Source organism: Sphaeroforma arctica (assembly GCF_001186125.1).
Source record: "Sphaeroforma arctica JP610 unplaced genomic scaffold supercont1.771, whole genome shotgun sequence".
Classification (NCBI taxonomy): Eukaryota; class Ichthyosporea; order Ichthyophonida; genus Sphaeroforma; species Sphaeroforma arctica.
This window is the reverse complement of record NW_014039787.1, coordinates 22,757-35,424: the sequence shown is the minus strand read 5'-3', so window position 1 is coordinate 35,424 and position 12,668 is coordinate 22,757. Positions and strand designations below refer to the sequence as shown.

General features: G+C 50.0%; 1 protein-coding gene across 1 annotated transcript in view; it reads right to left on the bottom strand.

Moving 5' to 3' along the window:
* Window positions 1–12,668, bottom strand: part of SARC_08509 (hypothetical protein) — a 21,565-nt gene that overhangs the window by 4,114 nt on the left and 4,783 nt on the right. The window contains exons 5-19 of the mRNA XM_014297514.1: window positions 12,242–12,449; window positions 10,429–11,769; window positions 9,863–10,090; window positions 6,938–9,073; window positions 6,290–6,394; window positions 5,686–5,868; window positions 4,958–5,098; window positions 3,909–4,076; window positions 3,237–3,369; window positions 2,754–2,995; window positions 2,111–2,410; window positions 1,491–1,644; window positions 1,110–1,171; window positions 541–734; window positions 137–401 (exon numbers count right to left, since the gene is read on the bottom strand). Coding sequence (XP_014152989.1) covers window positions 137–401; window positions 541–734; window positions 1,110–1,171; window positions 1,491–1,644; window positions 2,111–2,410; window positions 2,754–2,995; window positions 3,237–3,369; window positions 3,909–4,076; window positions 4,958–5,098; window positions 5,686–5,868; window positions 6,290–6,394; window positions 6,938–9,073; window positions 9,863–10,090; window positions 10,429–11,769; window positions 12,242–12,449 — 5,860 coding nt within the window. The remainder of the gene's footprint in view (window positions 1–136; window positions 402–540; window positions 735–1,109; window positions 1,172–1,490; window positions 1,645–2,110; window positions 2,411–2,753; window positions 2,996–3,236; window positions 3,370–3,908; window positions 4,077–4,957; window positions 5,099–5,685; window positions 5,869–6,289; window positions 6,395–6,937; window positions 9,074–9,862; window positions 10,091–10,428; window positions 11,770–12,241; window positions 12,450–12,668) is intronic.

The following is a 12,668-nucleotide window of genomic DNA, read 5'->3' as shown; positions in this document are numbered from 1 at the left end:
CAGTACCTATTAGCATGAGCGATACCCATTGTTTGTGGTATACACGCACACACACACACACACTGCCTTTCGCAAAAATGTCTAAACACTGAAGCACGGTTCATCTGCCGGCCATTCGCAAACATTTCATGCGTACCTCATCTCCGTTAGTCAGCATCGACATGCACTCCACTAAGGCTCTGTCTACGCCCAGGGTAAGCACCTGCTCCATATCAACGACCTTCTCCTGACTGCCTGCCTGATCCTTTGCATCATTGCGTTCTTCGACTCGTACAAGGGCTTCTCTGCATTGCACAAGCGTGCTCCACTGTACACTTTGGTTGATGGCCATGTGTGCAAGCACACGTAAGAGTGTGTGACTGTGGGTAAATGCGGCGTCGAGCTGGGCGGTGTAACATGGCCTGCAAAGGGATTGGAACATTGTTGAGTGTATTCTGTGGCCAGAGCCTTGGATCTAATTATAAACGTGAATTAATTGGATGGCAGCGCATGTGGCATGGCGCCTCTCCAAACAAGCATGCATAGAGCCAGACGACTTACCGCCCCACAGTAGCGAGCGTCTCGTAGACGGGATCTTCAGTCAAGCTAAGCACATGCTGACACGCGTACTCGATCCGTTGCAGTATGCGATGTTCCTCAGCTGTCTGCCTCTCCTTCCGTTTCCGCTGTGCCTCGTTCGATGGTTTGGTCTCTGACGCGTTGGCCTTGCTGTGGTCACACGCAGCTCGTACGCGCTAGTATGAGATGTGGTGTGCGACAGAATGGGTTCAGTATACAAACACTGCGAACTTAAGAACTGAAGGATGCAGTGCAGTCCATGCCAATGCCCACGGATGGTGGTAGGTACGTGCCACGTTGGGGGTTGGTACTCGTGAAGCCGCACAGAATGCAATACATATCAATTTGAATGCTGGCGTTGATATATCTGGGCTGATGGAACCGCACAACTTCACCCTGTTAACTCCTTCAAAGAAACAGGCATAGATCACGTGTGTCCATTAGGCCAGCCAGTATACTTTTATAGCACCCCTCCATACCTGTATGTATATATATATATATATATATATACATATATATACATATATATATATATATATACCCCGCCATACCTGTAGAATAGTGTATCGATGTTGCAAAGGCAGCTGCTTGTTTGGCGTGCGTATTCCGTCTCCTATGACGAGTTCAAGAGTGAGAGTCGGTTTGAGTAGATGGCTCAGAGCGTGGCTACGTCATACGCCGCTAATCCGTACAACAACAAAGCTTTCCGCACGTGCACATACAAGTAACCAACATGACATGTAAAAGGCAAGCCGATATTGACAACAGAGACTCCTAACTCCGCTCTGTTGCCTTCAGGAGAGGGGATAACTACTGTATTCGGGGCAGCGTCAAAGGACCTATACAGATAACTGGTGCAGGTGTGTATATCTAAAACGTAAGCGTGGAACAGACCCAACCCAGGATATACCCCCAGCACCACAGACACGCACCTTGTGTCTGTGCACTGACGAGCAGCAGTGAGTGGACAATATGTAGCAGTGCCTCGCCACTCAGAAGTGACAGGAAGACGTCACTTGCACACACATGCTCCGCCAATTCGAGGAAGGCGTTTGCGCCGCTATCCTTCGCTGTGCTCTCGGTCACCTGAGACATGTGTGTATATATTAGTGTTGTGTATGAAATATAGGGCGTTTTGGTGGAGCGGGATGTTCGCGTATCTCGCAAGGGTTTGATGTCTTGAATGCAGCTCTCAATAGGCCACGTGATCCTTAGTTCTTTCCGGCATCGCAAACATACGCCGTTCATATACTGCACACCCAAGATACCATGCGTGTCTGTGTTATATAAGAACTCGATTTCTACTTCAATGTACATATAGACATACATGCGCTGTTGTATGTTCACGCAGGACAACATAAGGAAACAAGACTATTACGAACATGAACCAACCACTAGACGCGCGAATATCCTTCAATACGTGCCTGATCTCCCACGATTTAAATGTGTACGCAAAAAGGTTAACTCAGGGTCAGCACGCACCGACTAACATAACACGGGAGCACAAACAAACACGTCAGTCTGTTACACAAACAGTTCGGTACTGACACACCTCTGTGTTATTCGATGCATCACGCACAGATCTCAGTGCGTTGTAGTCGTAGTGCCTGTCCGTTTCGTTGGTTCCTGTCGACCGAGTGTGCGTCGCTGCAGTGTGTACAACCGCTTTGGTTTCTGCCGCGCTGAGATAGGTTTCCCAAGCGAGCTGGAGACGATGAGCGATGAAGTACGCGTATGTTTTTTTTGCAGACACACGCGCCCCATCCAATGTGCCATCGAGATAGGCTGCGTTGGTGATGGCCGATACAACCTGAGCAAGCCCCTTGATGTTCTTGAAGGTAGCCACTTCCAGCTACAGATGAGATGGCAAAGGTGATATTTAGATACGATACTCAATACTCAGTATACACTACATGATCATGATTTGGGAGTGAAGGAGCAACTCTGAAAATACATACGTTCATTGTGAAATCGTAAACAAGCACAAACATATCATAGTGCAGCACACTGCAGTGCTCGAGTAGGCTGTCTCTTGTGCAGACCCATGATAGCTGTTACTGAAGTGATTGCCAGAGCGCATCGATGGAAGCACAGCTTTCGGGTGATCGGGCAATACCACGTTTTCCAGTATTTTAGTAAAGGTGTATTTTTATATCAATTATAGTCTATTATGGTACGATTTGATACACACATACCGCTGCGTCCAATGTCGCTTGACCGCCGGTCCTCAACCTGCGATAGTCAAGTGCAGGGCCGTTTGCACCCTTCCTAAACAGCCCGATGAGTTTGAGACGCTGCAAAGAGCGGATATCATGGTCGTATACGGTCGTGTTTGTTGAATTACCACTTCGGAGTGACGAGGGAGAACCCGCTTTTCTATTTCTGGGTAGCGCTGTCCCCGAGGGGGGCGTTTGGGGGCCGTTTGCACCATTTGGTCCTACAGGACAAAGCAATATGAAATACATGGATCAGCAACGCAAAATACATTTGCATGTTCATTGCTATAGTCATCGCCAGTTGTACTGGTTCTCTCACTAACAGACCCAATTCTCATAGGCAGAGTCTCGACGCGTGTCGATCAGACAAGACAGATACAATCTTAGCCTAACACTGTACTACAAATCTGTGGTACGATATGTACCCATAACCACCGTACTCCCATAATCATGTCTCCTCACCTGCACAAAGTACAGCTAGTTCATAACAGATTAGAAAGCCCGGCAGGTCTGTGCCGTCGAGCAACGGCATGATATCCGCAACCAGCGCTCGCTCCAGTCGGTCGGGGTTGGCCAACAGGTATGTCTTGGCATCCTGTCACGGTTACGAGTGCGAGTGCAAGTTGTGGATTGTGATAGGTTCGGTGGTGAGAGTGTGGTGTATCGAGGGCATTCAATAGGTGTTGTATTTAGGGACATCCGTCGCGAGGTGGGTGTCGTTGTGTGTCCAGAGAGCATATCGGATTGCACAAAGTGTGTTAGTATATTATACAAAGTGTGCTAGTATATATGATTTGCCACTTGGCATCCCTCATCTACAATCAGGTACAGACATCCTAGTAAAACAGCTTCAGATTTATATTGTGCGCGATGTCGCGAGGGTGTGCTCCTTCATCCCGTGTATGCGATATCTTGCGACCTCTATGCACACTTCCTACTATGCACACTTTCTACTATGCAAATACATGCAATTGGTTTGTTACCCAAGAATTGCACTACAGTTCACCAGTGCCTTCGCATACCGATTCTACCCTCCCGACGTATGTATCTACACTCAATACACATCAACACTATATATACACTATCCTCACAACGTACATATCTACACTATATATATATATATATATATCGTACCCGCACACGAGCTTTGCGCACGTTGCTCTCCAAAGGCTGAGTCATCACTGCCTTGAGGTGTTTTGCGGCCATCTCCCACACATCCAGATCGTACCGCTTGGCCATTTGCACGGCCGCGTCAAAGGTATCGGCTCGTGGCTTCTGCAGCAACTCGTCCATTACAGACGTCTGTGTTGAATTGTATGATTAAGTATTGTGTCTACATTACTTGGTGTTGTTAGTTAGTATGTCGTGGGGTTTGCTGACTTCTTTGTGGTGGGAAGGCGTGTAAGCGTACGTTGGATTTCTTGACGTCTCGTCTCTGTGGTTTTTTCTTGAGTATAGTGTTATACTATGACATCTGATCTAGTGTGGTGGATATGCTAATTGAATGTCGAGTGGCTGTATCGAAATTTGCTGTATCTCACTCGCTGTCGCAGCGTGATGTTGAGCCAAGTTTTGTTGTGTAGTGCTGTTCTCATTTGAAATGAGTGAATTGGTGCCTGGTTCTGATGTGTCTACTATTGAATTGAGTGGCTGTGTTGAGTTGCGATGTGCCTCATTGTCATTGCGTGGCTTTGTATTTTGTTGTTTTAGGTATCTTGTGACTGTGGTGTGAAAAGATACAATGCAACATGATGTATGGTTAAGCGATGTGCGATGTTATGCTAATGGTCCTATGTCTTGTTCCACATGTGTTATGGGTGTTCATATACATCTATACAGGAAAGGTTATTTCAAGTTGTATTTATACGCATTGACTTGTTATGTTGCATTGTTAGCCCGGCTGTGGAGCATGTGTCACTTTGTATGGCAGAGGTCGTTGCCGACGGCGACGAAATGAAAATTGATACTATAAAAGATAATTGAATAGATATTAAAACCCATATCCCACTAGAATCTGTGTGGAAAAGTACTAAACACCCAGAAAAAAGAGATAAAACAATACCATCGAATTGACGCAGAATAATGCAATATTCATCACTAACTATTGGACCATGTGTAAACATACCTACCCGTGAACACATACATACCTAGGAACACATACATGCCTGTCAACACATAGATACCTGGTAGTCTGAGTCATCGCGGAATCTATCTTCATCCAAAAACTCCATGTGCGTTGCAATTTCCGATCCCAGTCTGATATCCGACAGTTTAGCCTCCCACTTGTGCGCCAATGCAAGTGTGGCGCATTGACTGTAGGACTCCTGTCGTACACGGTATGAGATATGGTCTGTACATCAAACGTGTACATGCGATGTATACCGTTGCTTGACATTCTCAGATGGACAATCGATCACAGTTTACTGAGCATGCAGACGACAGGAGAGCTACTGCATATAAATCCTAAGTATATGTATGTATGACGAGCCATTCCGAGATCAATTACCCGCGAGTATTGTATATACGCAATCGACTATTAACACGGGAGAACGTGTGACATCCATAAACCAGATCCAGTATTCACCCCTGACCCAACCAAATCAGGCCCATGGACCACAGAAACGAATATGCCAGTACAAAAGAACCTGCGGCCCAATTGGTAACATATACTTCATTGATAACTCAGTTTTGAGAAAGCAATGCCTAGTACTAACAGTTGGATACTGCAGCCAGTATCGTATGTCGTTTGCAGATATTGTAACTGCTTACCGGCGATGTGCGAGGCGAGTACCACATACCAACGCCACACACCAACGCCACCATAATGTAATAGGCCAATATGTGCTTAGACGTATCATGACACGAGCACTAAACCCCCACGAATACGTTAGTACGTCACGTAACTAAATACCTGTTCGGAACGTGCGATCGTATCGGCAAAGGGCTCCGTGGCCCACGAGGATGCGAGCTGTGACTCCTTATCAGTTGGTGTCTGGCGGGCGAGCACGCAGCTGAGTCTGAAAATATACACCCCCAACTCGCTGGTCTGGAGCTGCCGCGGCAGTTTCTCGAGGAAGGCATCGATCTCATTAGGCTGTGGCCGGGATATAATGTGCGGCAGTGTGGGGTGTTACGGACGATGTACAGACGAGACGATTTCTGCGGCTCTCATCCACTGAGGCCCATACACTCGAGCGCCGGCATGCAACTTTACAATACATTAAGCGTGCTGGATGATGGAGTGCGCTCAGCGACCAGACGAGCTTTGGCTGATGGGTGAGTGGGCACAGATCTATCTCAACATTTCCAAACACACGTGCCGTAAAAGAAAGGGTACCACAACGGACTCACCATCAGTTCACACCGCCGACAAGGAGCAAACCGCCCAAACAAAGTCATACCGCACACAGAACCCCACAATACATGTACGCTGCACCAATTAAGTGTCGGTTTTTAAGGACCAAGCCACCCCAAGCCAGGTTTTTCCCAACGCGCGCACTGCACGGAATACACACCTGCCCGACAGCGACAAGAGACGACACGAACAACAGCGGATCGGAGCGCAGCGCGTGCTTCGCGATGTCTAGTGGGAGACAGTTGGTGCCTCGGCGCTGTGGGGGCTGCAGTGAGGGTGGATATAGGTGTAGGTAAATGTATGAGTGACTATCGTATTCTATGTGCTCCGTCTGCGAATCGACTCACAGCCATGGGCAGTACTGTGTGTGCGGTGTTTTCTCGTACAGTCCTTTTCGTGACGCTGTGAGTCATATATGTATACACTGCCAATAGTGAGTGATATCTTAGATTCCGACCGACGCTGCCGGGTGTATAGGTGTGGTACAAATTACAAATATGAGTATAGAGGGTCGATAAAGTCGGATATGATAGATGTACAACTATCTCCTGAGAAAATAATTTTTCGTTTCTTGATGGCAGAAACTAGAGCTTCGGACCGGCGAACACCACTTAAGTAGAGAAGCTCGCAACAAATACGGCGGCCCACAATTGTACTAGCATGCCATTCGATGCGTAAGATATCAAGCACAGACGCAATCGTATATGAACGGAACATAGAAACGAACATTAGTACTTTGAATCTAAACACCCGTGCAAATACAACTTCAAACTACACGCACGCGACAGTACACACAAAACACACACACCTCGTCATACGCAAACTGATCCAACATGTGCAGCCTCAGCGCGGCCACAGGCGCTGACAGAGCACTCAGCCGCTGAAGTCCAGCGTGCCCTCCAGTTTGGCCCGACGCAGCACTACGCTCCTTCTCCTTGACGCCACCACTTCTGCTACTCGAATCAACACTACCTCGCAGAGGGTATCTGGTGTCTTTCCGCAGCCGACTGTCCAGGCATGTGAACGCTATACTTAACGCCACGTTCTTCATATCGCCAGACAACGCACCACCCCTTCCTTGTGCGCCCACTCTCCGTGACCCGGTCGTAGGCGTGGCAGTGTCTGTGTCTGCACTATCCAGCCCTACACTAACATTCCCACTGCCCCAGGCCACCACCATCTGCCCGTCTTTACCACTCCAATCCATGCCCTGCACATGCCGCACACTGGCCCGCAACACACAGTCCACCACATCCACATCCCTATCGGCATCCCTATCGGCATCCCCACGCACACTACCACTCGTACCCTCAGAGCTGCCCTTCACCTTCACACCCCCTCTGTCCCCTATCGCCGCAGTTGCAGCCAACTCAGACACCTCACCGGTGGCCAGTACAGCCGCGCGAGCCTCCTCCCACTCGAGGACTCTGAGCGCTCTCAACGCCCTGTCCAGCACCAGACGTCCGCAGCTCTGTGCCGCAGCGCCTAAGCAGGCACGCCTGGCCTGGGTGTCCGTATATGCCGCACACTCTCCCAACTGCAGGCACGCGTCCCAGCCCAGCGCCAAGGTCACTGGCGACTCCATGATCTCCTCGCACAGCGCCTTCGACGTGGTGTGGGCGCCGGTGCGCAGCGCGTGCACGGCCAAAAGCCCCAGCATAAACCCGCGCTGTACATCTGAGGCATTTCCGGGGCTATACATGCCCACGGCATCGGCGAGGGATATCAGCTTCAACACGTCCACGCGGGTCATCAACGCTGGCGTTGGTTTGGGCGTGGCGGTGGCGGGTCTTGCCGTAGACAAGTGCGCGCTCCTCTCTGATAGGTTTGTGCGTTTGTGTGGGTCCGTCGTTGCGAGTGTGTGTGAAACTGTGTCCGCCGGTGTGCTACGAGGTGTGGCATACACCGCACGGCCATCGTTGGCATCGCTGTCGTCTGTATCTTCTGCGCTGGTGCTGGTGAATTCATTGCCCCTGTTATGTACACCCAGTGTAGCATTGTCCTGTTCGCCCACCCCACTATCAGACGGAGACCAATCGGCCCCTGCGCCTGTGCGTGCTCGTGTCTTGCTACCTCGTACTTGCTGCCTCCCTTGACCTTCCCCTCCTCCATGCATAGGCGTGGGAGTCTGTGTAGGCGTACGTGTGCGTTGTTTTCTGGGTGTATGCATGTGTGTGTGTGTTTCTGGCTTCCTCCTTCTCCGTCTCTCCTTGGCCGTGTGACCACGTGCCCCCGTGGGCAAAGGAAACCAAAGCCCAAGCACGTGCTCAAGCAGTTTTTCGCCATCGTCGAGTATGCGGAACTGTACAGGCACCAGCCGCTCAGACACAGACTTCGGCAGCGCTTTCACTCGCACGCACACCTCGTGTAAACGGAGCTCCTCGGCCACTGAGGAAAATGCCACAGATTTCTGGGCATTCTGATTGCTCCTCTCCTCGTGCATGTTCTCATGCGACCCCGCCTGTGTGTGTGTGTGTCCGTATTGATTCCCGTGCTTGCGAGCAACAGACGTCCCGCGGGCGTTAGTACTGGCAGGCAGCAAACGCAGACACGCCCTACTGATGTCTAGTGCGGTGTCGCGCACCGATACTGCCGAGTTGTAATACTCTCTGGCGGCCTTGACCACGATCGGTTCGGCTTGTTTTTGGGTCAAAGTAGGCGGAGCCCAGTTTTGGTCTCGCCAACTCGACACACTTGATGTGTCTAATCCGCTTGACCCATCACGGGTACCAACGGTATCGTGATTCGATTGGTCGCTATCTTTAGAATGGGAGCTGGTAGCCGGGGCGATCACCTCACGGGCCATAGTGATGATGACGGCGTTGTTGGTATTGAGCAAGGCTTCGAGATAACTGCTAAGCACAAACTCGGTAGTGATTTGGCCTGCCATCACGCCGTCTTTCAGCTCCAGCATTAGTCCAAGCTGCTCTCGCCACTGATCTGCCTGTAGCGTAGGGGTAGTGATGTGGCGATATAGAATGAGACTTCAGCCTATGGACGGTGACCTGAGACTTGGCAAAGGTGACGAATACACATCAAAACAAGCATTGAAAATTGGATAAGACTGTATGCGTGCAGGCCCTGCGATCAGTTGTACGAGAACAGTTCTTCGGGATAGTGAATGACACTTTTGCGGTTAAATAATGCTTGTAGAGTACAAGTTTCGGTTCTCCGGCAGAGATTTACTTTACTTATTCTGTAGTAAGGTATGCCTGTCCAACGAACCCAATTTGCCACCATACTGCCCTAATTACCAAGTTTGCGGTACATGCAAACCTGTATCAAAGCTACATACCATAAACCAGCTTGAACATACGAAAGTATCTGGCGTGTATACAACCCACTCAGTCTCACGGGCAAGCAATACTGTGACGGCGTCATACTCATACACAGGCCGACGGCAAAAAGACGGCCAATCGTAACCACAGCAATTCCACACACTGACTTTATGTATGGCATGTACCATTGCGCATGTTCACAAACAACAGTCACAAATAGACTGTTGCAGTACATAGCAACAATATCCATGATTGTTTTTCACTACACGATTTTTAGAAATATACAGATATCTTACAGCCAACAAAGAGGGTCTCAGCAAATATATTGGGCAAAATCGGACACTCATTAGGGAAGATATATCATCATCACATAAACTATCAACGAATGATGTTCAGGCACAGAAAGTGAGTCTCCAAAAGAAGCCATTGAAATACACGCATCCTGTCTTGCCTACCGTAGGCGCGGGGCGTTGATGTAAAGCGTTCTTGCACATCAACTTGATCAGATCCTGCGCATGGCCAGCGCCACCCTCGCTGATGTCGCGAACTGTCTTCTTGACGTTGTACTGCCACAGCTTATGGCTGGCCTCTATAAACTGCACCGTCAAGAGAGCGCTGAGCAGCAAGTCTTCAGTCGTAAGCGCTATGGGAACGGCTTCTCCGCCGTTAGCGTTCGCTGTTGGCTGTTAGGCAGACAAGCATTGGGCGACGTGAGAGAAAAGGACTGGCGTACACGAACGACAGAGACAGACTGGCGACGTGTTTTTATCGGACACATAGGCGCCTTTGCATGGGAAATCGTGCACCGTCAATCGGCGTACGTCCCTATATCTATAAAACATGGACATTCGCGCTGTGTCTGGTAATCGCTCACTACGAAGCCAACGGATCACAGTTTGTTCTACTCTATTACTTATGCATACACACATTGGGACGGCAACATAAGCAATGCTCCTGTTGAAGATATCAACAACACCAAACGAGTAGCACTGGCCACCTCAGCACAGACCACTCACAGTACCTGATTCGCATCCTCCGTGTCGAGCGGAAGGCTGGTATCCTGCTCTGCGCGTATTCGCTCGACTGTTTCCTTTATCCACGTGGCAATACGTCTTTGCTCGCCCAACTGAGCCGTGTCGTCGCACGCATGCACGCACTCCACTGCTATGGCCAGCAAGTCAAGCCGGCCCACACGCACATCCGCCCGCGTCTCCAGGGAGTCTCTGCGCTCTGTAAACGCCATATCCGCGCGCATCCCCTTCCACGTGTCCTTAAGCGTCTGAAGACCTGGCGCAGCACGGCGACTCCCCCACGCTTTACCACCACACAACCCGAGCGAATCCGCCTCGCACAGCAGCAAACGACACCGTGCAAGATACTGGTCATGTGCCAGCTGTGTCATGTAGCTGCTCAACAACCTCGCCCCCTCATCCGTAGCCGACAGTGCCTGCTTGTCTGTGTCCAGCGGTGCTACGGGGTTGCTTTTGTGTCTGGACATGCCCTCGTCTACGCTTGCAATACGCCCGGGGTTCACCACCACGGAATGGGCCCTGCGCGCACTCGTCCTGGAGTGGGGTACGTCGTCTCCCCCGTGTGTTTCCTCTGTGTGTGTCGATGGGTGCGCCAGTACACCAGGACTATACCGCGCCATCGCCCGGCGGTACAGTGTGCTGGTGGTAAGCGTAGGTGTGCTCGAGCCCACCCACGACCGGAACGAGGTACTCATCGGTGTGTGTTCGGTGGGTAGGCGCATTACAGGCATCTGCGTGGGTGTGATCTTCGTACTGGACACACTAAGCTGCGACAGAGCCGATAGAAAAGCCTTCCCGTGCTTTTCGAAGCGCTTGATGAAGGTGTCATTCGTATCACAGCCCTCAAACAGCAGCGCGAATCGGGTCACGCCCGGCAGTGTGGTGTACTCGTCGAGGTGCATGCCGTGCGGCACCGACTGGGCCTTGAAGACCAACAGGGTGAGTGTGGCGGCAATGGACTCAATACCCTCCAGCCCAGGCACGCCGTCTCTTACGCCTGCGCGTGCGAGGGCCAGCGCAATGTCCACCTGCCCGCTGAGAGAATCAATCTCGATCACCCGCGATATGTACCAGCTCGTCAGCGAGGAAGGGTTCAATCCAGAGATCACACACGCGTCTGCAGCCGCAGCCGTGGCAGTGGGGTTGCTCTCGATGGTCGGGAGGTCAAAAGTCACAATAGAGGCGGATGGCTCAGTGGGGTGTGAGTGTGTGTTGTGCGTTTCTGCCGAGGAGGCGACACACTGCTCACCTTTCAAAGAGAGGTAGGGCTCTTTCTCCACCCAGTCCGGCTCCCGCCAACTTTGTACCAGCCATTGCTGAACGGCGACCGTCTGGTGTGGTTGTGATGGAAGAAGATTAAGCTTGTGAATATGGAGATTCGGGATTGAACGATTTCCGTGCAGTGATATTCTCTTGGATATGGTTTAAATGGATAGTATTCAAAACCAAAAAGTACAGTTGCAATCATGCAAAGTAGTTTTTCTCTTCAGATCATTAAACACACAATCGATGCAATCGTGAATTTGCCATTGGATCTATGAACACGATTTCGGGATTGTCACGCGAAACGCCGAAGTCGCACTTTGTAGACTAAATATAGAACTATGTGTCTACCTATATCCAATCAGACGTACAGAATTTGCCATTGGATCTATGAACACGATTTCGGGATTGTCACGCGAAACGCCGAAGTCGTTCTTTGTAGACAAAAAATACAGTTATGTGTCTACCTATATCCAATCAGACGTACACAAACTCAGTCCGGACGAGGGCATTCCGAGAATTCTGACTCAACGCACTCACCCCATTGTCGTCTACGTTGCACTTGGGTAGGATTGTTGCGTAATTGTCTGGATGAACGTTTTCCGGTACAGTCGACAGGATGCTTAGCCAGTGGGGCAGAGTGGCCTGGTGATGGTACGTCAGAAGTGTGTGCAACGCTTCAAAGTGCTGATCACGTGCAAACTGCAGCGCGGCATCCACGAGATTGCACTCCCGAAACACCATGTACCTGTGAATATTGATTGGTTGAGAGGCAATGAGTACCGCAGTGAATACAGGACTATGTTGATATAGAAGTGTGTACATGGGGAAAGATTTGTTATTATGATCTGATAATACGTGTGAATGCGCTTTCTGAAATTATTTTTTTTGACATATATATATATATATATGTGTGTGTGTGTGTGTGTGTGTGTGTGTGTGTTGTTGTGTGTGTGTGTGTGTGTGT